This window comes from Manacus candei, unplaced genomic scaffold (assembly GCF_025592945.1).
Source record: "Manacus candei isolate 608988 ecotype Guabito, Panama unplaced genomic scaffold, ASM2559294v1 h1tg000041l, whole genome shotgun sequence".
Taxonomy (NCBI): Eukaryota; Metazoa; Chordata; class Aves; order Passeriformes; family Pipridae; genus Manacus; species Manacus candei.
The window spans coordinates 10,117,545-10,141,383 of record NW_026138089.1 but is presented as its reverse complement, the minus strand read 5'-3'; the positions used below and the strand labels follow the sequence as shown (position 1 = coordinate 10,141,383).

Sequence of the window (23,839 nt, the reverse complement as noted above, 5' to 3'; positions counted from 1 at the left end):
CAAGGAATAGGTATCAAAGCAATTTAAAAAAAATATAACCCCATCTGCCAATTTTTAGAATGGCATTCTCAGTGGATTTTTTTCAAAGATGGATTTAGTCTTTGGACTTGCTTTTCCCAAGCAAATATTCTACAGTAGCCTCTTGGAGGCCCATGTATTGCTTGAGTCAGTTGAAATAAACCAAAACCAACCAAACACCCCACTGTCACTGGAAATTGGCCTTGAAAAAAAAATTCTAAGGTGGCAAAGCAATGGCAATTTAATGAGAAAATGTTGGTGGAATTTTTGATAATGTTTTTGGAGCAGCAGTGAACTGAATGTTAAAATTCTATTTTTATGAAAATCTAAGTTTTCGTAAACAGCATATTTGTTCGTCATTTCAAGTAGTATCTTCTGGAGTGCTTGTTGTTGGTTTTTAATAAAAGGCAATAACATTTGGAGAAGAAAAACCAAAAAAATGTTCTAAAACAAAACCAATTAATTTGTAGTTTACCCATCATCAGAAACTGTGTTTCTGTGCTTCTAAAACCTAAGGAGTACTTGTGTGCATGTGTGTGTGTGTGTGTGTTGCGATGTATGTGTTGCAATGTATGTGTGCACTGACATATGAGTTTTTGTGTAACTGAATATTTATCAGTTTTTTCACAAGTGTCTGCAGAAGAAAGGCAAGAGGCCACCTCACAGTTTCACAGGTATGACCAGACTCTCATCTGGAATAAAATGAATCCATGAAATGGGTATCTACAGTGTGATATATTCATGAAATAAATTAAAACAATACATGCCATTTTTGTCTCCCAGTAATGTACCAATAAAACTAATACTTGAAGATGGTGTCATGAAAAAAAACCCAAAACCACATTCCTCTAGAAGAGAGGAATAATAATTCTCCCTGTGGAGCCTTGTGACTGCCTTTGTGTCTTCAGCTTACCTGCTCACGCCTTTCACAGGTTTCCAGCTATTCAACATCAGCCTTATTTCCAGTGAAGTCATGGAGCTCACTAGCATCAGAGCCCAGCAAACCTGGCAAAAAGGCCTCTGTTACACTTAAAGGTATTTATTAAAAAGTCTTTTGTCTTTAGCAAAAAGTATTTTGCTAATGTAGATGTGATTTATTTTTCATTTTACGTTAAACATTATATTGAAGGAATCTGGGTATACCAGCTTTCAGACTGTAAAATCCTTGGGAACTAAGGAAAAAGCTGCCTTATCTAGCCTCCACTGCATTGTTCTGGGTGTAATTGCATTCCTAGGGGATGGCTGACTGCCTGACGTGGGGCTTTAGCAGAGCTGAGTTGTTACACAGGGTACTTACTGTGGCTGCGGGAATGCTTCTGATCCTTGGCAAGTCATCTGGTGCCTTGAGGAAAGGGCTGGTGAGAAGAATACTGTGCTCCTTGTCACATGGTGGCGCATGACCAGGAGGAGGATGTTTCATTGCCACATAAAAGGTGGTGCTCAGCCTAAGGAGGGAGTTGCGTTTTTGCTTTTTTTCCCCCCTCTTTTCCTCCAGGAAATTCAAGATCTGCTGTAGCAGGCAAACCAGGAGCAGATGTTATCACGTGGCTACAGCATCAATGAATGGCTGCCAGTGTTTTTATGCTTCCTGAGCCTTGGTGCCCCTGAGTGGTGAGGGTGCTGCCAGGACAACCCCACCATCACAGCTTGATCCTTACATCGCGCAAAACTAGCCCCACTGCTTTGTTTTAAAACCTGTGCCTTTAAAAAGTACCTGTTTCAAGAAGCATGATAAAAGAGGTGGTGTTTGGTTCTACATATTTTCAAGACTTTTCTGGAGGCTCACAGATGCAGGAGTAGGTGGGTACCTCTGTGGAGGCAGCTGGAGGACAAGGATCCAAGGCCTCCAGTTACCCCCTGAGTCCCTCTCAGCTATGCAGTGTGAAAGTGTTCAGAGGGAGGCAGAGGAAAGCTGGTGAAAAACTAGGGTAGGACAAGGCTTCATGGACAAAGGTTGTCTTTATTAACAGACTTGTCATTCCCCCACTCACCAGAGGATCATATCTCAATCCACCTCTTAAGACCTGGTGTCCTACCGACAGAAGTAGGGCAAGAGGTTGCCTGAACTTCATCCCAATACAACACCAGGGCACGAAGAGACCCCCAGTGCCCTCTGTACTGCCACACACAACAGGACAGAGCCCAGGACAGTATGTGTTGCCACCTTGGCAGCTTCCTCAGCTCTAGGCGCTGGCTTTGCAAAGTGACAAAGTCCCCTATGGAGAAGCCTGAAAGATTAAAAAGTTTCTTGCCACCCCAAAATGTGATGAGCCCCAGCAACCAAGAGGTGCAGGAGCAGCAGAAAGTCTTCCCATCACTTTCATCACTGGATAGTTTCCCTGATAGGTGTGTGCTCAAATTTTCTCAGCCTTTTGAAAATTTTACCTACAAAACCCGTGGTGAGTTTAGCCCTCTGAATGCTTAAGAGTTTGCTTAGAGAGCTGCAGTGGGAGAGTCAAATTTCCATACAGCTCACGGCATACCCTAAGGAACATAAATCAGGAAAAAAGATTCATCCCTGGATTCCTGAACCTGACTGTGCTCCCTATTTTACTTTCTATAAGACTTGCACCTCCTTCAGCTGCCAGCTTCAATGTCCACACATATGCATGTCTGTCCCTTAAAGAATGAATGATCCAGACACCATCTGCCCCATCTTATGTTAACTACCACGTTTTAGTGATTTTCATCTAGGATTACTCTAAACTTGAGGATTCCATAAAAGTTAAGAAAATTTTTGGAGATCAGATTCATCACGAATACACAGAGGCAATTACTGAAGTACAAGTCAAGTATGGATATACAGGGCAGGGGGGGATCACATTTAATTTTTCACTTTCTAACTGTCTCCATGCATTTGATCTATAAGACCAGCAGAAGGGCTTAATGAGAGTTGTAGTTAGGATTTTGGTATTCAGACATATGGTGGACCTCATAAACACAGAGCTTTGGTATGCAAGAAATCTGCCTATTCAAGTTGTTTATTATTTTATTAGTGCTCATATTTCAGCTTTGCAATTAGCCTGAACATCTGGTCAAATAAAAGAGTAATTAAATGTATGAGGCTGGCAGGTCAAATACAGTTCCATATGTCCTCTTCTACCAACAGAAACAAATAGGAGTGTTTAAGAACAGGATATGAGAAGGCACTTTTTCCACAAGTTTTCATTTTATCTTTGAGTGCTTAAAAATAAGTTTTGGTGAATACAGAGAACACTTATTGTGTATGGCTGGAATTGATAAGCAGGCTGGGAGTTGACAAGGGTGTTAAATAGAGGCAATTCTGCCCTGTATGTATAGATATCCTCTGTATGAGATTCCACTACGGTAATTATATTTCAGTAATATTATATATTAGATTCAACTACTTTTTTTTTTCATTTACATTTTTTCCTTTTAATAAATTCAGAAAGGTCTTGTTGTACTTTAATATAGCCGAAATACAAGAAGCTAAAATTGACAACTGCTGTAGTCTTGAAACAAAACTTCAGCTACGTATATTTTGTTAGACAGTATCTGGTCTTGTTTTACTTCTGTTTATTTCTCCTCTGAGTCACACCTTGCTATTCCAGAGAAACAGCTGCTTCCTGCTCATGAATGAAAGAGCTGTGTGACTGTGGAAGCGAGCCCCTCCCAGAGACAGTGTAAAATGAAAACCATAGACTATGACTGCATCTGTGGACTTCAGTATTGACAAGAGCTCTCCCTTGTTAACCCAAGCCATGTTTGAAACACACCTTAGAAAACAAATCTGGCCAGAGACAAGCACTTAGAAAACAAATTCAGGCCAGACACAAGCACTTTCCACATTCACCAGAGCAGCCTGCATCATAACTAAGCAGATAAAAATCATCACTGAAATGAAAGCCAGGATGTTTTTCTGTGTGCTGACAAGCACAAGGTTGCTCTCAGAGGACAGTGGATGGCACATTTAACAAGGCAGTGTTTAGGCTGGTGTTACAGCTGTGCTGTCCAGGACATGGTGTCTAAGCTTGCCCTTGCTGATCCTTGAAGCACACAATTAGTTTCCCTCAAAATGAAGCCATCTGTGGTAGCCTGTGGCTGCCCTGTCATGTGCATGCAGCAGGCACAGGCAGTGGGGGCAATCAGATGTACCTCAAAAGCATGTTGCTGGTGGGAAGAGAGGGGCATCCACTGCAATACTTGAAGAAGGCAATGCTTTGCCTGATTTCTTGAATGATGAGGCAAGAACAAGGTTTGTGTGAGGTGAAATCAAATGTGGTCATGGTTACACATGAATAGAACCAATTATCACCCCGTTTTAAGCTGTGAAGGAATGCCTCCTGTACATCCACTGGAGGCTGGGAACAGCAGGTAAGGAAACTCTCCTCACACCTACTTCTTTTCTAAGTCAAAAAACACTGTCAGTTTGCTCTGCAATGCTCCATATTAATTTCTCAGTGCATCAGAATGAGGTCAGTTGTCTTTCTTAAGCTCTCAAATGAGTCCTAACTTTTCCTGATGAAATCCCACTAGATTGACACACTACACTCACCCCAAGGACAACCTTGAAAGAACAAGAAAAGGAGAGGAGCAAAGCATGGCCCTTGCAGAAGGCTGTCCTATCACAGGAGTGCTCCAATGTCAGCAGCCACCTGGCACTGCTCAGGGGCTGCTCATGGCCTTGCAGGCACCAAGACTGGGACACCCCATCTGTCCCCGTCCCAAATGTGCCCTGGAGCAGTGAAGAGAGGGAGAGATTAGTCATTCAGTCATCTCACAGGGCCTCTTAGTACAGCCTATCACCTCCCAAGTGCTTTCGTGCCACATAATTATTCCTGTGAAGCCAGACAGTTAATTTTGGTTTATGGTTTTGCAGCTTGGCTCACACCATAGCATCTCAAAAGGTTACTAAACAATTCCACCTCCACATTTTTCCTGCTCTTTTGACCTCAATTGTGATGAGTATTGCACTGAAAAATGCTCTCTATTTCAAAAGAATCAATATAATCTGCTCCTAAGTCTGCATGTTTTCTCTTTATACTTAAATAGGTAACAAATGACTATGATAAAATGAAAGGGTCTGGTGATCTGCCAGTAGTCCTGACAACAAGAACAGCAATATAAAGTCATAAAGCCGCAAAGGTTTCTATGGTGTACAATGCAAAAGACTTGCTAAAAACCAACCACAGCTCTGTAGTGATCTGCCTAAATAGTTGTCCAATCATTGTTAAATGCCTTTGTATCAAACAATTAGCTCAAGAAGCCGATTTATTTAAATTAGCCAATCAATATTTTCCAGTAGTGGTTCTGTTGATCCTGAATGGCTAACCATCCTGGGACTCCCCTGAGTAATTAACACAGGAGCTTAAGCTTCATGTCGTTATTGCATTAACTTTTCAGCTGTCTTTAACTTTTTTTTCTATTTTTTTCTTTTTTCCAACAGCTTAAACTGAACTGGGTTGGAAAAGGAAGGTGGGAACAGCCAGTGAAGTTCAGCCAAAGTGGATGTGAGCAGGGCTTAAAGCTCAGCCCTGGTCACGTGCTGAAGCAAGGGAGGCCTGTTCTCTGGGCTCAAGGGGCTTCATCCTGCCATCAGTCAAACTGTTGTAAACAGCATCCAGAACAACCCAACTTCAATCATATCACTTTTACTTTTGAAATGAAGTCAGAAGCCTAGAGTAGATATGGTCATAATTTTTTCTTAACTTTCAACCAATCTAGGGTGTTGTTTAGATATAGGTATTTAGGGCACTGTAGCAAAAGAGGTATGTATCTGAGAAAATAAGGAGAATGGATTTAATATCTATTCATTCAGCAGATGAAGATATAAAATAGAGCCCATCTCAGAAAAAGGACTATTCTGTTTGTTCTATTATGAGCACTCAGAGCATCGAAGTGTTTTATGCAAATGTTATCTCTTAATGCACCTGCCCCAACAGTCATCATCCTGTTTGGTAAGTAGACATAAGGATCAAGCTGAATCCATACTAAAAAATAGTTTGAAGGGTTATTTTTGCTTGAACCAGGAGTGAACTGAAACCATTATTCTGAAGTGTTTGTGAAGCCTATGCTGGGCTCAATTTTTTTTTAAAAAAAGCTTTTTAGGTCCCTAGATAAAACCACACCAAAAATTCACATAAACAAGCTAAAAGAAGACTATGTCAGTGAGAGTCTACACAAACAGGAAATATTTGTCCTTAAGTCAGAGTTTGCTGTCACTAATGCTTTACCAAACTGTCAAGGCTGGAAATGGTGCCTCAGAAATCCTAGACCTGTAATTCTGGGTGAGGAATTTTATGCTGAGCAAGGCGAGCAAGGCAACACATTTAAAAACCCAACATATTAATAGTCCATTTATTTAAACAAAAGAGTCTTCTACTGTATGGAGGTTACAAGAGAGATTAAAACAAAATGGATGAAAATTAATTGTCAGAAACATATATCTTTGCAGAGATATGCTCCTACTGAAAAAGGATCAAGCCTTTATACCTGTTTACATGTCTCCTAGAAGGCAAATAAAGATATAAACCATATCTCTCTGTCTCACATGCTCTTTCACACACTCTCTCAAGTTATAGGAAATGACATCAAGCCACTGAGCACAAACCTAATTCCAGAGTACACAATGATTCACACATTAATGTGGTTTTATGAGTATTGACAATGTGAAAAGTTAGATCCAGCTCTGCACCTAAAACTACCAGCCCTGGTAGATGGGAGAGCTTCTGGTTAATCTCTCATCACTGCTAGTGTTACCTTCAGACAACATGCTTATAGCCTCATCAGTCTGCTGGCTGTCAGTTGTCGATATCTTCTTTGAATCATGGACGTTGCTCTGGTAGTTCACTGGAGAGGGATAGGCATTTTCCCCCGCAGTTGACGAGGACATAGATTCCCAGGGGATTTCTCTTTTTCGCCATTTCAGGTCCACTCTCCATCCTGTCCACCCATAGAAAGCTAATGTGAAAAGAAAGCCTTGCATCGGATTAAGAACCCCCTAGGAAAGAGAAGTACAACAGGAATTACACCAGCAAGGCTTCATTTTGAGCTCCAGCAAAATGCTTTGTATGTATTAACAACTTCCTTTCCAATGAACAATTGCTTTAAAATATGCTATTTGCATGCAAATAAAAAATGTATGTTTTGGCCATTGCAGACACAAACAAATCAGAGTAAAATACTGTGATCTGTTGTTCCAAAATGGCTGAGGCCATCCCAGAGAACAGTAAGCACCAAATGACTTTTTAGCATGAATTTTAGCCAGTCAATTCCCTGGTGCATTTTTAACTTTCCCCACAAACTCTAGACTTTTTTATTCATGAAAGCAAATATATTTTTCATTAGAAATCAAGTCAAATACATAAGCATAGGCACTAGCATACACAGACAAGCATTTTAAATCAGCAGGAATTGATCTGTCTGGAATTCCTTTAGACTCTTGAGCCAGTGAAAATGTCCATCAAAGCGGGACAGTAAAATGGGGAGAGGCACTAAAAAAGAAAACTCTGAGTGATCTCCAAAAAACTTTGCCTGTTCCCAGTGCCATGGGATGCTTAGCAAGTTAATGGCTTTAGCTGCTTCCATCTTTCTCACAGGAAAAGAGGAAATTATCTTTACAGCCAATTTAAAAAATAGTTCAGTTCCTAGACTTGACCTCTTGCTCTCTAGGTGAGCAAGAGCAAGGTCCCTGTCACATGAATGTGTTCACTCCTTCTCAGAAGAGGACACTGTATTACATCAGTTGCATCACTTAATCCTTCAATATCAAACTGCTCAAGGGCTTAACTATACAAAGGATGCTCAGGCCTTACAGCTATTTAGCAGCTCTAGAATAAATTTTCTTGGAAAAGGGACATGCAACATCACCTCTGAAAAATCAAATATTCTAATAGGAGAAAAGAGGGTAAGATACAGTAACAGAGCAGCATCTTACAGCTATTTTTGGTGCCTTGTTTCCAAGATTTTTCATCTATTTGTCCCCAAATAATGACCAGAATGTCAAGATATAAGATGTAATTATTCTTTAAAATTAAAAAAAAAACACCTTAGTTGCAAACAGAGAATTACCATAAAATGTTCATTTAATGGGGAAACCTTCAGGAATCGTGAGCTAAAACTTTGCAGCTTGCATTATTGCAGAGATTAGCAAGGTTAGGCTAGAAATCATTGTAGTGGTCTGTTCTGGATCCTAAAATGGGTAGTGATTACTCACAAAGAGAATGCATACTCCAGCAAATGGGAGAAAAAGTTGGTCCCTGGTACACCTTTGTCAAAGTTTCTATGAGAAATGCGCTCCCAAGTGACTGCTCATTCCTTTCTCTTACTTAATGATTTTCTTCCTTGATTTTCAGAGTGTTTATATCCCCCAAAATTATAAACCACATACTATACTGTTCCACCAGTCTTATAACAGTGATTTCTAAGACTAAGCAATGTCACTTCTGACCTACCATTATAATCCATGTGATCAGTGCAGCACTTCTGATGTTTTTCAGGGGCATTTCATTGATATCTGGCTGCATTTCGAGATAGAACAAAAGGGTCTCATTGATAATATTGGATGACCAGCTATTGGAGGAGCAAAGAAGAAAAAGACAGTTAAATATATCTATGTACATGTAAAATATGCTTTACCTTCAAATTATACAAATTAAGATCACTAATAAGGACAGTAAGATTTTTTTAATCATAGAATCATTAAGGTTGGAAAAGATCCCTAAGATCATCAAGTTCAACACAGCTGGACTTGTTAAATATCAATCTAAAGGAACTAGTAGCTTTCTGAGACGATGATCAAAAACCAGACACCTACCTACTAGCTCAGGCCTAGACAAAGAAGTCAAAATAAGAACAAAAACCCAAACAAACAGAACCTGATAATTTGAACTTGCTGCAGAACAATGACAGTAAATTACAGAATAAAACTGAGATGAAAAGCAACTGTGATCCATAATGGCAACATCATTCATGCTGACTTTTTTTGCTGATGCCTTGAAAGAGTTGTGCTCACAGATAAGGAACCCAAATATATGCACATGTTGTTGTAAAAGGCCTTAGGAATTCCAGCTGGAGTTCGAATTTCAGGGTTAGATTACAGCAAACTTTCAAAATGTCCATAAAAAAACTACAAAGCAATACCAAAGTTGACTTTAAAACCCTTGAAAATGCTATTAATTTTTTTGAATAAAGGTAATACTTGTTTCCAAATAAGGATGAGGATAATCAAGCCTTATTATGTGAAAGAAACTGAGTGTGTTCTACACTAAATAAAGGTTATAGCAAGTGGTTGTAATTTCCTATGACTTCTAAACAGTTAGACCAGCATTTCTTTTTTAGTTCTACTGCAGCTTCAGAAAAGAAATCATCAGCATCCATATCATACTTTCCAAAGGGTTTTATGCATGTGCTTCCTCCAATTATATTCTTATCCCAGTGTAAAACCTTCTTCTCTTCCCTCTCAAATCTGTAGGCATCTCTTCTACCCTGTGTTGCCCCATCCTGCTGTCTTTGACTAAGTCATTTCAGATTTGACTTCTGGGATGGAAGGAAATCTTCCCTAAGCTTCTGAGAGGGGGCTGCCTCAGTCTTTCCCTCCAGTAACCTTTGAGAGAGGTTTTTACACTCTGAAGCTTATGTTTTATGAGAACAAAATCCTAAACCAGAGCTGTGATTTTGTTTGGGTTTTTTTTCAATAGGAAAAGCCAGAATGAGACATAATGGAAATAAACAAATGTCCCCAGAGTGTCCATAGGAAATTGGCCTTTTCTTTCATGCTTGCTCCCAGATCATCAAGCTGGCCACCATTCCTTAGGTTGCAATGCACTTCTGTGGTGCCTCTGGGCTCTTTCTTTCCACAGCCCTGGAAGCTTGACTAAATCTCTGCTCCTCATTATTTCAGCAATTTCCAGGAAGCCATGCTGCAGGATCCTTTGCTGCTGTCTCTGTCTCCTTTCTCTGCTGGCTACCCCACCCTTCACATTGGAAACTTCACTCCCAAGCCAAGTAGACTCAGTTATTCCCCAAGAAAAGATAATCATGTCCCCTCAGAGCACTCCAGCAGCCAAGAGAAGATAAAAAAGGCAGCCTCTCTTCCTGCTCAGCCTTTTAAAGCAATGTAACATGCATTAATACACCTGTGTATAAAAAAGTTTAGTTGTAGAGACTGTAAGTTTGGCCAAGTCATTTCACTACTCCAGGACCATTTCCTGCTGCCTCACTCCTCTCCTCCCTGTCCTACTGCCTCTTTCCTATCCTACCTTGAAGTACCATTTTCATGAAGCAAGATGGAATACTAAAAAAAAAAAATAAAATTAAACAATCAGAAATTTCACACACAATCATATGGAGATTTTTGGCATATAACCTTGTATTTCCAGTAGATATGCAAGTTCTTTTCAGGCATTTGGGAACTGCAGAATACAGAGGTTGCAGCATTACATAATCATAGTCAGAGCCATGAAGCCAGTCTTAGAAGCATATTTATTGTAGGTTTTCAGTGATGTGTTTGGTGACAAGAGGCTCTGAGAAATCTTGATTACAGAAAGCCATCTATCAGCCCTCAGTGCTGGGGAGCTGCTGTACCACACAGCTTCAGTCTATGCCCAACCTATTGGGAGTTTTTTGCTATTGTTTCTTGGTGCTTTTGTTTTTCTGATGGTTAAACATTTTATCATTTCCTCACAGCTTTGTGATGTTACAGGAATGATTCATTGCCGTTGTGAACTAGTTTAGAACTGCTTCTTCCTTATACACCTTCCCTTCCAAGCATAAAGACAAAAAAATGAAGCAAATGATCAGGTTTTACTCTTGTCCCATACCCTCTCCAGCTGGGAAAAAGGCAGTTTAAAGCAAAACAATACACCTCTTACCAAATAACAAATACCAGCATAATTTTGAAAAAGCGCATCTGGATCTCTGTTCCCAGACGTCTTTCATTCTCCGTGTAAATCCCTTGTCTTCCTTTCAGTAAGGAGGCAACTGGAAAGCATACAATTATGTTCATTAATAGACATGTATCTTGTTAGTTTAGGCACAAGAATCCAGAAGACAGATGCCTGTAAAGAGGGAACTGCTGTCTCCAGCAGCAGTTCAGAAGCTGGAAGGACCATTATAAAGGAATCTCACATACAGCCTAATCCTAAAGGAAAATAATTACACACATTTGGATTCATAAAACGAGTGATGTCCCACGAGTTGGTTTTTCTTCTCTCAATCCCCCTGAATATATTAAACAGTATAGTCAATATACTTTTATTTTACAACAAAAGGTAGTGCACACAACCTCTATATGATGTGTGGTATAATTACACACTTACTATGTGATGTTCAGACTAAAATAGAATAGATTCTATCCTATTATGCCCATCATTTTTCACCGTGTCATTGATAAAGCATTATCTACACCTCTGAAACTTGAAGATGAAATGTCACAAAAAAATAGTTATGCCACATGCTGTTCAGATATCACAAGGAATATACAAACACACAAACCAATACACTCTATGTATTTTCCCATAAAAAGGGCAAGTTTTTACAGGAACAACTTCTTAAAAGAACAACTGTTCCTTTGAAAATTAGGATTACTGAGAGACACAGGATAGATGGGATGAAGACTAAACTGAGAAGACTAGATCTTTTCCTGCTGTTTTTGTATAATAAATGTGTAGATATATTCAGATACCGCAAATATCTAGAACTATCATATTACATGCAAAGAATGCATTGAATCTGTAGCTTTTATTCAGTCTCATTTCTTCCAAGCACTGGATAATAAATTAAACTGGAACTTCAAGATCCCATCTGAGTTGTGTACAATTCCCATTTGTTTCATAATCTCAGAATCAGAAGTGACAAAATTCTGATCACATTTTATTACATTTTTAGCTCAAGGGCTGCCAAGAAGTTAAATCAACTCTCAGATCTCGCCAATGTTATCTTTAAACCAGAATAAATTACATTCCAAAGTCCAGATTGGTACCAAAGCTACAGTAGAGTTTAGCATCCACTATACATCGTCTCAGATGCTTTAAATCAAGTAACACAGAAATACTTTCACCAATCTACAGCAGGTGTTTATAACAGAACAGGTTGAGTATGTCATCAGACTGTGTCTCTAGGGCAAATTCCCCATCAAGATGGTATCTTCATTTCAATAGGCAGCTCCTTCCCACCCTTTGCTGTATCTTTATGATTTATTGAGAAGCTGTCCCACATCACGGAATACAAAGACATGACTTTCTACAGTATCGCTTTGTTGCTAAATAACACATATTGATTGATGTTGGCCAGTAGGAACATACCTGCTGATACTGTCCTCCTAAACAGGATTGGGTTGACCACCAGCACTAGCAGGAGTGGGGCATAGGTTGTGACGTAATGTGGGATTGCATGTTCCAAGCCATTTTCACAGCTGAGAAGAAATCATTAAAAGCTTATGCATTTTTTCCCCACAGCTGACAGTTCTGGCTATTCTATATCACCTTTAACTTAAAAAAAAATAAAAAGGAATGAAGCAAACAGATGCAAACCTTATAATTCATAGACCTTCACCATCAGTTCATATTGGACATAAAGCTGATTTATAACATGCACTGTCTGTGCATTTTTTCTCAAATTTAAAGGAAAGCTAAAACCAGGAGTGGGAGAGCAGTAGGCTCACAGCAGAAGCTGTATCACAGCCCTGAAGCATGCCCAAGTACCTGTATTGCCTGGCATTTTTCTTCTGGGTCCCCTGAAACCCAGGGAAGTATTTCCAGCATACTCATTGACTCAGTGGGACATGCTCGTCAGAGATCAAAAAGCCCAGGTTTTGGATGTCTGCCCCTAAAGCTGACCAAACGACATTCAAATGACCAGAGAGTGTTACAATTTTGCAGTCTGTTCCCAGAGTTCTGCTTACCTGGAGATAGAAGGGTAATAAAGCAGTGCAATCCCCTCCACGCAGAGCAGCACTGCAAGGCCCCACGTCATCATGTGGTACAGCACAATTGTACTGCAAGCACCAAACAGGACAGGCACAATTAAAGATATCAGACCTTACACGATCCATGTTGCAAGGTAAAAATAGGACCCTCACTGAAAAAGAGCTTTACAGATAGGAAATCATGCAGAACAACACTGGCAGTACATTAAACTAAGGAAAGCAGGTGTAGCGGGGGGGGGGGCTCCTCCAGAAAAAAAATGAGCAAAGCAAAGTTGTTCAGGCTTGCACATAAAGGTCCTGTCCCCTCCAGCCTGTAGGGTGGAGGGTCAGGACTTCTTCCCTTCCCTTTATCCATAAGGAACCCCTGCATCTTTCATTTCTCCTGCAGAGAGCAAATTAGCAGATTAAAATTTAGGAATGGAGTTGAACAGTCAAATAAAACACATGTAATTTGAAGAGAACTATGTTTAATTTTCAGAGTTGGATACTGCTCCTGTCTTAGGGAGATTCAGATCTGTATGTGTAGAAAGTCTTTTGCTGTTTACTCTGATCTTAGAATCAAGCACAAATACACATGATTTTTTTGCGTAACAGGGAAGGGGGAAGGAAGTAGGTCCCAGATGTTTCAGACTAGAACTATAGGACTTTAAAAAATCAGGTTTATCCTCAACAGTGTGAAATTAACTCAAAAAGCCCCATTTTGGTAACATTTGTCATAAGAACCATATCTTCTGTACCCGACTGCTAAGTATCCTCTGGGAACAGAAGCACATAATCCAACATTTAGCAGTAGCAACTGAAGGTTATTTTGTTCTTTAAATAACCAACTTAGAGACATCATATATTTTCTGTCTGGCATTAAAGCATGGTACTTTCCAAAGGGTTCAAGTTCTTCTGTCATAGGCATTGCAGAAAAATATATTGTAAAGTTCCTCAGAACTTTACAAGTGTGATCAGAAGGGAAATAATGACCACCCTGAGAAGTGGATAAAATAGAAAGTCCGAGAAAAATTTAAAAAATGGGAAATGAACTATATGAAATTCAGCACTTTCCCCCTCTCAATTTTTCATTTTCAAGATAACACTTTTTTTGCTGCAAGAATCAATTTCAGGTACAGAACAGGGACCAAATAGTCATCTCACTGCCACAAAATTTATAGACCACAATTTGCTCCATATTTTTCCAAAGGTCAAATGAGTTCAGTTACATTTAAATTTAGGTTGGATGTAAATAAACATCTGAGCATTACTCTGGCAATTTAAGTACTTAGAACATCACTCATCTCTATCGTTACCTGGTAACCATATGAACATCAGATAGTTGTACAAACTTCACTTATACCCTTAGATAGCTGCAAACACAGACATACAGTGTTGGAAGGAAAATAACAAATTCAGAGCTTTAGCTCTGGTACCTCAGTCCTGCTGATCTTCTCACCACCAAGTAAGAATCAACAGCATAGCAAAACAACCACCAGAAGCCAGCACTATATAACAGCTGGATCCACATCTGGAGGGGAAAAAATGCCAAATGTCACAGCTGCTTCTTGAGTACCACTGGGGCAGGGGAGGGACTTTGGCCTGATGAGTTGTTCTTCAAATGTGTGTATTTTCCAGACAAGATTATAAAGTATGAAATCTTACTCAAAATCACAGGAACAGCATTGTTGTAGCCTATGGGTCAAGTCACAGGTAAATTGAGCAGTGTTTGCTTTCACAGCTTATTTTGTAGTTTAGAAAACCTGTTATTTACCTCTCCATTCCTAACCTCAGTGTCATAAGTGAAGCCCAGAGAAATTTATAGGGAGGATGTTTTAATTTTAGGTTAAAATCTTAAGTGTTTCTCAGTAGCTGAGACATGAAAATATAACTGAGGTCGGTTATAACCACAGTGTGCCTATGCATTCTGGGTTCTGCACGTGAGAGGTATTTTCTCAGTGCACAAGGACCTGATTCAAGGAACGGTTATCAAGAAAAAAAAGGTCACTAATGAGAAAATCACTCACCCTCTGGAAAAATATCCATACTGAATTCCCTGACTGATTTCTTCAATAAAAATACAAAGGAAACAGGTTCAAGTCAAGTTAAATTCAACAGCATTCTTGAGCTGACCTTATGAATTTTACCCATGAGTTTGTATAAGATAAGTGACCTTTCTTTGCCGCTGTTTATAAATTCCACATTTCTTCCCCATAGGAGTTGGCTCTTTGTAATAGTCTGGAACTGTTTAATATTCAGATTACCTTCCCTCCAAGACATCTTTCAGTTCTTATCTGAATATCCTTTATCACAGCTCCATAGCGGCATCATTTTACATCTGGAAACCAACATGCTTTTTATTGAGCCAAATGTCAGTGAATAGAGATCAACCATTCCATCCTCTGAAAGGCAAATCAAGCAGGGAAATATTTCCTTTCACCATGGGTGTAGACCCTACCTCTAGTCATTCGTGGCACGAATTATTCAGCATTTAATTCAAACACCATGACATTTTCCTAGTGCACAGGAGCAAAAAAAAAAAAAATTCCAGTCTTCCTTCTAATGCACTTTACCCATGGCACTGAGCATGTAACTTCATCTGTATGTTTACATATTTGCTGCAGTTGAAAAATGCACAATTTACTATATGTACACACACATATACAAAAATAAACTGCGAGGATTTCAAAAAATCCAACATAGACAAGACTGTCTCCAAAACCAATACAAATCAGATATAACAAAAATTTTCATATGCTATTTTACTTTTTAGCAAAATGACACATTTTGCTACAGTGCCTGAGAGAGAACCCCTCTGCAAACCATTTAAAGAAGATGTGTAACAGCCTCACTATTTGGAGTTTGTACTGGCTTGTGGTTAAGTAAAATAAAACAGTGGGGCTAAAAGAAAAATAAAATAGAATTGGAAACATTTTATTAACTCACATGAGAATATGTATGGGAAAGTGAATGGAAGGAGGGTTAGTTTTCATTCCAATATAATTAAATCTAAATTTAAAGTGACTCAAATTACAGCATTTTACTAGAGTCCAAGAAGGGGAAAATAAAAATTATGGTAGACCGCTATGCTACTCACCATCTAACCTGAGATTCAAATGAAAAACAAGCAGTCTGCATTCAGTATCTTGTCACCATTGAAAAATACTATTTTTTGTCTTAAGGGCAAGAAAGTGAAATTTAAAATATGAGGAAACACATGTTTTGAATAGGACATTCTTGCTACAAGATATTGAAGTTGTTGGTTTCCTCTTCCTTGAAGGAAAAAAATGAGCATTTGCATCTAATAAGCAAAACTTAAGGATGTATGACAGAATTGAGAATCAATAGGTGCATACAATTTATATTTGTGTACGTGGCATAAAACTGTCATGTTTGAAATTGCCATTATATAGGCATACAAGGCATAGTGAGTTCAAGCTGGCACATATTGTTCTATTTAAAAAGTACTGAATAATTTTCTTTACATGCAGCATATCCCCTTCTACATTGTACACTTTGAATTGCAAATCTAATACTATTACTGCTCATGCATTCATTCACTGGGCACCCTATCTGTTGAATTTGGGTAAAGTGATGATCTATCTTATCTGTCATTCTCCGTGTTTTGGTAAAAAATGTTACCTTTATTCTTGTATAGTAAACTCAAATTATATGTCTCAGTATTATGATAGTAAAATTTGGAACTGAGTTTTAATCTGTACTTTTGGAATGCATTTACATTTTCTTATTCTTGTGTTTTAATCCAGAAGATACTTAACTCGACTTGTCCAGATGCATTCACTGAATGCCCATATAAGCAGCAATCTGAGGTGTAATCCTACATGGCAGAGACAGACCTTCTGCCAGCAGCTTTCCAGCTTTGAGTATATTTATCTTTAAGTTCCTCTGTGTCTAAAACACACATGCTCATGCCACAAAGGCTAATTTGAGCTACCCAAGTTGCTGGTTTCAGGAGCTCCCCACTGCCACCACACAGGCTGTAGTTTCTGACAGAGAAAGTGGGAAAATAATCTCATGCTACCAGTGCAACAGAGCCACTGGGGTATTAGTGCCAGCAGTGGTTCACAGCCCTTTCAGGATTGCTTATACCCTTATGGCTCTATATTCCTGACTTTAGTACAGGTATGACCTCCACTACCCTGGCAATCCTGCAATGAGTGAATACTAAAAAACTCTTGGGATCCCTTTGACCTGTGCTGCCCTACATCCTCACAGGCACCACGCAGCATCGTGTAGCACCCTGCCCGTCCTGACACAGACTCTCAGAGGAAGGCAAGAACGCACTTGCAGGGGTGTGGCAGAGGCTGAAACCACCATATCCAGGCTCTGACTCACAGCCACATTTCCTTTTGGACACAGTAGTTTGCCTTTCAGACTCCCCACGAGGAGGGACTGTTAATAGGGAGGAGGAGAAAGGGGGGATGACCTCTGTACCTACCGCGCTCCCCACGCAGAAAGTGGAAGGCCACACATCAGTCCTGTTCGCCACAGAAATGTTAGCTATGAAGCCTGGGAAGCCTAGCCATACACTTGACCTAAAGATCATACCTAAGGAAAAAAAAAGTATTAATGCTTTGAATCTGCTGGTGTGATTTGAATCACATGCTTTCCCCTGGCCACATATTTCACATCGCAGCCCAGATTTTGTGCGTCTCCCAGAAGGCGACGGCTGCAGAGGAGCACAGTAGGGACAACTGTGTTATTTAAATGTCAGTGTAATCATTCAGGGAAAAGTAGCCCCAAGAGTTGGAAGCTGCTGGAACTTGCAATGTTATGTAGATTAAAATCTCACTTACTTACAGATGGTCTCACACACTTCCTTAAAATAAACTGGGTAGCAGTTAACAGATTGACATAAAACAGTCACTAACTATTACAATTTTACCAGCATATATTCATACACTGATATTCACTTCTCTATAATCCCTCATTGCAGAAAAAAGTTATTTCCCACTTTTTGCTGCCTTCATTTTTACAAGCAACTGTTCTCCTCTCTGTCACAGGACTGAACCAAAACAGGGCTTCAGAATTAGGAGAGAACACTACCCTTTTTAAAAATAAACTTAGAGTTTGTTAGTGAGGTTTTCTGGGTTTGCTTGAAATAAAGCACCAAAATATAACAAACCCACCAGATTTCCCACCAAGAATGAACTATTCCCCACCCACCAAAGTGAATCTAATACAAAAACAATACTGGATAACTAGTTTGAGTTTGTCAGTAAAAGAGAAAGGGAAAAACCCAATTTTGCTGGCCTCATCTGACTAAAAGGACCTTTTCCAGGCGAATGTACATATGTATTTTCCATATCCCTCTTTCTTTATTTCCCCCTATAATGTTTGTTTTAGTATTGGTACTTACTAGGCACTGTGAGAGAACAGTATAAGAGGTATGAAAGGGGAAAAGACCTGAAACACACAGACACGCACACACACAACCCCCACTCGGAGCAGCAAGAGAGACAAAACAGCACTACTTCTATTACCTAATGTGAAGGAAAAAATGCTACTGTAGAAACAAACTTGTCCTGTATTTTCATGTGTCATGGTAATTTGTAACCAATTGGTAGTAAATGATTGATGGGACAGCTTAAGACACATTAGTTTCATTTTGACTCATGTATTTTGTTTTATTCTCTGCTGTTCTACTCCTCCAACCTATCACCCAGGGGCTGGACAGCAGGTTATCCTTGATAAGGGAGCTTCACTTGCATTTCAAAAGCCTGTGTCCAGCTGCAATTCAAACTCACTTGCTGTCAATGTGATGTGCCCAGAGAAGCGGCTGGCACATGACAAGAGGCACTCTTGGTCTGAGAGGATTTAAAGACATAGAGGACAGTGGTTTTCAAATGCAGTTGTAAGGATTGTTTGATGTCAGCTTAGTTTTCAATGTGCTGCACCACCTCCACTTTTATGCCTTACTCAGAGGACCAGCCACTATTCTGGATTTTAATTTGTGTTAAAGCATAGATTTTGGTGTAGATTTGTCAAGTGCTTTCACTTCTAAAGTATAACTACTGAACAAGAACTTTCTCCCCAAAGACCTATTATTTTCTGATCTCACCTAGCCTAAATCTTTCTGTGAACACATAGAGCATGTTTTTCTCAGAAATCTCTGCTATCCAATCACCAGTTTCATTTGTCTATGGTACCTCAGGGCAACAAGAACCTGCTACAGCAATGGCAAGGGACATCAAGTGGGCACTTACCTAAGCCTCCAAGGATGTCACAAATGGAGATAAGGAGAAGGATGGTGGAAGAGGAGGAGGCTTTGGGCATCTTCCGTGGGCTCTGCCCTTTCTTTGGCAGAAGCTGCAGGATGGTCAGCATCAGACTGATGGAGGCACTGCCAATGCAAACTCCGCAGAAGACTTCAGGCTGGAAGTTCATCACTAGCTGTGTAGCTGCATCCCTGTTAGGGCAGCAGTAGGTTTCTAACCTTGGAGAAGCCATGAAATGTCCAGCTGGTGGAGGGGCCCCAGGAGCAGAAGAAAATACTGTTGCTTCCCCAAGGCAGCATTTACTTTTTCTGCACCCTCCCCATTAGTCCTTAGTGGTGAGAATCACGCGATTGATGGATCATGTGCTGCTGCTGCTGCTAGAAGTAAATCCCCCCAAGCTGCCTCTCTCAGCCTCTCCTAGCAAGGAGATCAGATCCAAACAAGAAAACACAGTGTAATCTGAAACATGCCCCATGCTTGCTCAGAGCCATTGGCAACAGTTCACTCACATATTTCTGTTTGCACAGTATGTGATACAGGAAGACTTAAATTCGTCAGAGCATTGAAGACAGTTTAAAATAAATAAGGATGCAGATACCAAAGTAAAAGCATTAGATTTTAATTGTGTTTCTCTTTAGCCCCATCCCACACAGTACCCTTTAATTACTGCAAATTAATTGAAAAGATGAGTCTGGATACAAGCAGCCCTGGTCTTTACAGGGAGGAATAGGTATACAAATCCACATCCAAACCAAAATCTTCGTTTCAGTGATCCAACCCACCCACCTCCATAAATAAAATTAGAAACATACCCTGTCACTACAGAAAGAGATTGCAATTGGGAAAAAATATTAACCTCATCCTATTTAAACCACAAGCACAAAAAATCCTCTCTTTAGTCTGTACTGTCTGCATTGGATCAGCTTGACATGGAAAATTCCAGGACTTAGAATTTCTCAATAATATTTTTCTCTTTTCTTTTTTTTTTTTTCCTTTTTTAATTTGGTAAAGGTTTTATATGAAAACAGGATTTTGATCTTCAACATTTGTTTTTACTTTATAAGCTAGACAATGTCTTTTAAGATGGGTCCTGTTAAACACAGCAGCAAATACTCACAATTATAAACACAAAAAGTAATTCTCCCCTCTTAGCTAAGCTTCACTTAGCTAAGCTGATACTCCCTGTATCAGCCCTCACTCTTCCAGAAAACTTGTTTATAAGAACACATTCAGGATATACAGGAGGGAGCATTGCCAACAGACTTGAAGTCAACAGTTTGTTTAATAACATAGTCATGGATTTTATAATTAGTCCCTATAAGAACAATTTACCTAACCGTTTATTTCTTTTTTTTCCCCACTGGTCCAGCTTATTATTTAAGCAAAAATTATGAAGGACTAGTGAATGACGGTGGGATGTTTTGTGTATAGGGCTTATAAACACAGAGATTTCAGCCAGTGTGTCTGCCCTTAGTAGAGAAAACAGCCACTAGACCTGGGTAAAATGGTACCTGCTGCGTTCTTCATTAGGGAAAATACCTTTTACACTTGATCTGAGCAAAAGAACAAACTCCCCCAAGCTCATCAGCCTGCTGACTGCTGCTGAGGGCTGTGCAGCCTCCCGATGCCAGACAGAGGGAACAGGGCTTGGGTGGCAGCTGGAGCTGAAGCTGCCAGACCTGATGTGTGTCCACCCAGCCTGTTCCAGGAGACTCCCCAGTGCTCTGCCCCGGCTACGACACTCAAAGAGCAGGATGTTAGCTTGCAAATTCAAACTCCTACACACGGATGTCCATTCATCAGCAAGGTGTCTGAACTCCCATTGTAGTCAACTGAGGTCTTAGGCAGCCAAGCTTACAGTCTAGACTTTGTCTAGAGAGCTGTTTAGCTCTTCTGAAAATAAATGCACAGGGTGAGCTGAGTAGGCTCCAGTGACCATACTGGGAACTCGGGCATCCACATCATCAAAGACTGTGCAACCCAGGCAGCTGAGCTGAATGTTTTTGCTGGGTGTTTTTGCTCCTTTACAGCATAAAGAGATTTCCCTTCTCCATGGATGAGGACAAATGAGTGACCTGAATGTTGCAATCCTATTTTTTGTTGCTACTATGTATACATAGTAGCAAGGAGACAGCAAGGTTGCAAAATCAGATTGTCCTGCTCCAGGTTGTCAATACAAGGCTCTGTTGTCAGTACAAGTTTGGGGCTTTATTCCACCCCTGCTAGCGCAGCGATGCATGAGGTTGCCACATTTCTGTCAAGATACTGCTTTGAAATCTACCTGGCTACTAAAGAGACACAGAGACAGATTATTAGTTAAAATAAAGCCATTATATACCATATATACAATTCAAATACATATAAATTAGAATAAATTATGTTTGCTCTCATTTGAAGGTAAATTACATTGCTTGGTTTATACTTAAAACAGCAAAACTTTAAATTATTAGACAGAAATGGAAACTGTTGAATAGAAGCCTTTCATTTCCACTATCAGGTTCTACAATTGTTCCCCTCACTATTTCTGTTGCTATTTTCCTTCCTTCAAAAATCTGAAAAGCATGTCAAGTTGTTATCCTGATTGTTTGTTCTGGCTTACAGATCAGAATGTTTTGTGTGTTTTGCTTTTTTTGCTTATCATTTGTTTTCATTGATCTTGACTGTGATCTTCTAGTTTGCCCACATGGATTTACCACTTATTATTTTTTCTCCCTGCCTTTTTTTCAGCCACTTTGAAACTACTCTCATTCCTCAACTGTACTCTAGTACTCTGGAGACTAATTTTTTTATCATTCTCTTCATTACTCTCCATAGTTTTGCCAGCTGTGCACCCTACTTTTATTGCTTTACTTCTCTGAGTGAAGGATTGGTTTTTAACCTCTTCTTCTGGGTCCCTTGCCTCCTCTAATCTCTCAGGATTTGATTACACAGTTACTTAGAGAGGGAGTAAGTGGTTTTTATTGGGAGCAAAGCATATGACCTCTAGCATACCTAATGCAAAATAGAAATCAAAGTGACTCATAGATTAATGGATACTTGCCATGATACAAGTAGAGGTGTCAAACATGCCAACATTTGAGGCTGAATGGGAGATGGATCTGCCAAACTAATGACCCACCCATTTTCTCAGCTGGTAAGATCTAGCTAGTCTCTGGTTCTTCTTGCTGGTGTTGAAGTATAAAAAGTTAGAACAGTCAAAGAAATTCAAAGCTGGTTTTGCAGTCCTACACTTGAGATTAAACTTTCTTCTTGTGGTTATGAAAATAAGAGGATAAAAGCTGGGGGCAAAGGAAACAGAAAAGTAGTGAAAGAAAGTAAGAGAATCATTATTTTGCCTTGTTGAGGACCATTATATATTATTCAATAAAACTTACATCATTCTACAGGTCCTGATTCTCTCTGAAATTATTGACACAGTTCCCACTTCTGCCAGTGGTACGAAACAGACCCATGAATATGGTATTGCCTCATTTCTGCACCAAGGCAGGATCTCAGCTAAGCAAATGGTATAGCTTGGAAACAGCCATTAGCACACATACAAGAAACATTAAAAAAAAAACCAAAACAAACAAAACCCCAAACAAACCAACAAACCCCTGGAATTGCAAATACCATTCAATCACACTCACAGCATAAGTACAACACTAAAAATTCCAGTCCTGGTTTTGGACATTGGCAAGAGTGTGCTCAAGAATGAGAACAATACTGTGCTCTTTGCAAGGAGAACATGAGTGTACTCCATACTTTTAGAAATAACCTACTCACTCTCTCCTTGGATCCAGGACATAATGTTTCATCCCTGTCCATGTTCATCATTAAGATGAAACACTGGCTTCTAAGGGAAAGCAAGGACAGGCATGCATTTCTGTCGTTAATGTTTCTGTGTGTTTATGACTTATGTTTGAGTGTGCAGCTATACATATCTCAATCACTGTTTTAATTAAATCTGGGACTACAGCACTGGTTTAGAAAGGACAAGGAAATTTGTGGCTATAGAGACAGAGGATAGTTTATTTTTGTTTATATGTATAGTTCAATGCATGAATTAACAGCTCCCAATGAAGATCTTAGCTACTTTACAAATGTAAAAGCTATATTCATCAATGGTTCATGATCTCATTGTCTTTTACACATCACCTGACGTAACATTTTCCAAACTGAAGAAAGCTAGGTCTGTCTTCAAGCTAAATGGATGCAGTTATGATCTCCCCAACAGATCCTGAAATATGTTCTTAAAAGCCTTGACATACAAATCTTCTATATGCTTTAGCACCATTCTTCATTTTATCTACATAGACTTCCTGCAATTAGATTTAATTTGGAAGAAACTATATGTCCTTTCCATAATCAGCAGTATTGATTTTTAAAAGTAATTTTAAAACTGTTTTTCACTTAATGTATAACTGAAATTAATGGGGAAATTCATACCCCGTTATTTCTATTTCAAGTTTTATGTAAAATTAGGAAGGGATATTGGAACAACAGTGATATTCAAAGTGTAATGTCTGTCATTATTATAACAGCTACAGACTCCATTAAAAAGAACTGAAAGAAAAACATGCATAAATTCCCATCCTTCAGTGATTAAAATATAATTATAGAATTGTAGATTATTATTTTACATTTAAAGATGGTGAATATTAATTTTGAAAGTATGATAATTAATATCTCATTTGCATAAAAATAATAATGTTGAAGTTCTTTTTGTTTTCTCTAA

At 39.3% G+C, this 23,839-nt stretch overlaps 1 protein-coding gene across 2 annotated transcripts; it reads right to left on the bottom strand.

The window, feature by feature from the left end:
* Window positions 1–1,210: 1,210 nt before the first annotated feature.
* Window positions 1,211–23,328, bottom strand: GPR143 (G protein-coupled receptor 143). Of its 2 annotated transcripts, XM_051794973.1 has the most exons (9): window positions 19,111–23,328; window positions 17,343–17,452; window positions 14,320–14,414; window positions 12,881–12,973; window positions 12,282–12,391; window positions 10,851–10,959; window positions 8,433–8,550; window positions 6,739–6,979; window positions 1,211–1,528 (listed from the first exon to the last, which is right to left on the bottom strand). In XM_051794973.1, exons 1-9 carry the CDS (start codon window positions 19,352–19,354, stop codon window positions 1,464–1,466), a joined length of 1,185 nt encoding a protein of 394 aa, XP_051650933.1. In that variant the 5' UTR covers window positions 19,355–23,328; the 3' UTR covers window positions 1,211–1,463. The 2 variants fall into 2 exon arrangements, with proteins under 2 accessions (XP_051650933.1, XP_051650934.1); XM_051794974.1 differs by lacking the exon at window positions 1,211–1,528 and having other exon boundaries at window positions 6,309–6,979; window positions 19,111–23,325.
* Window positions 23,329–23,839: the final 511 nt, after the last annotated feature.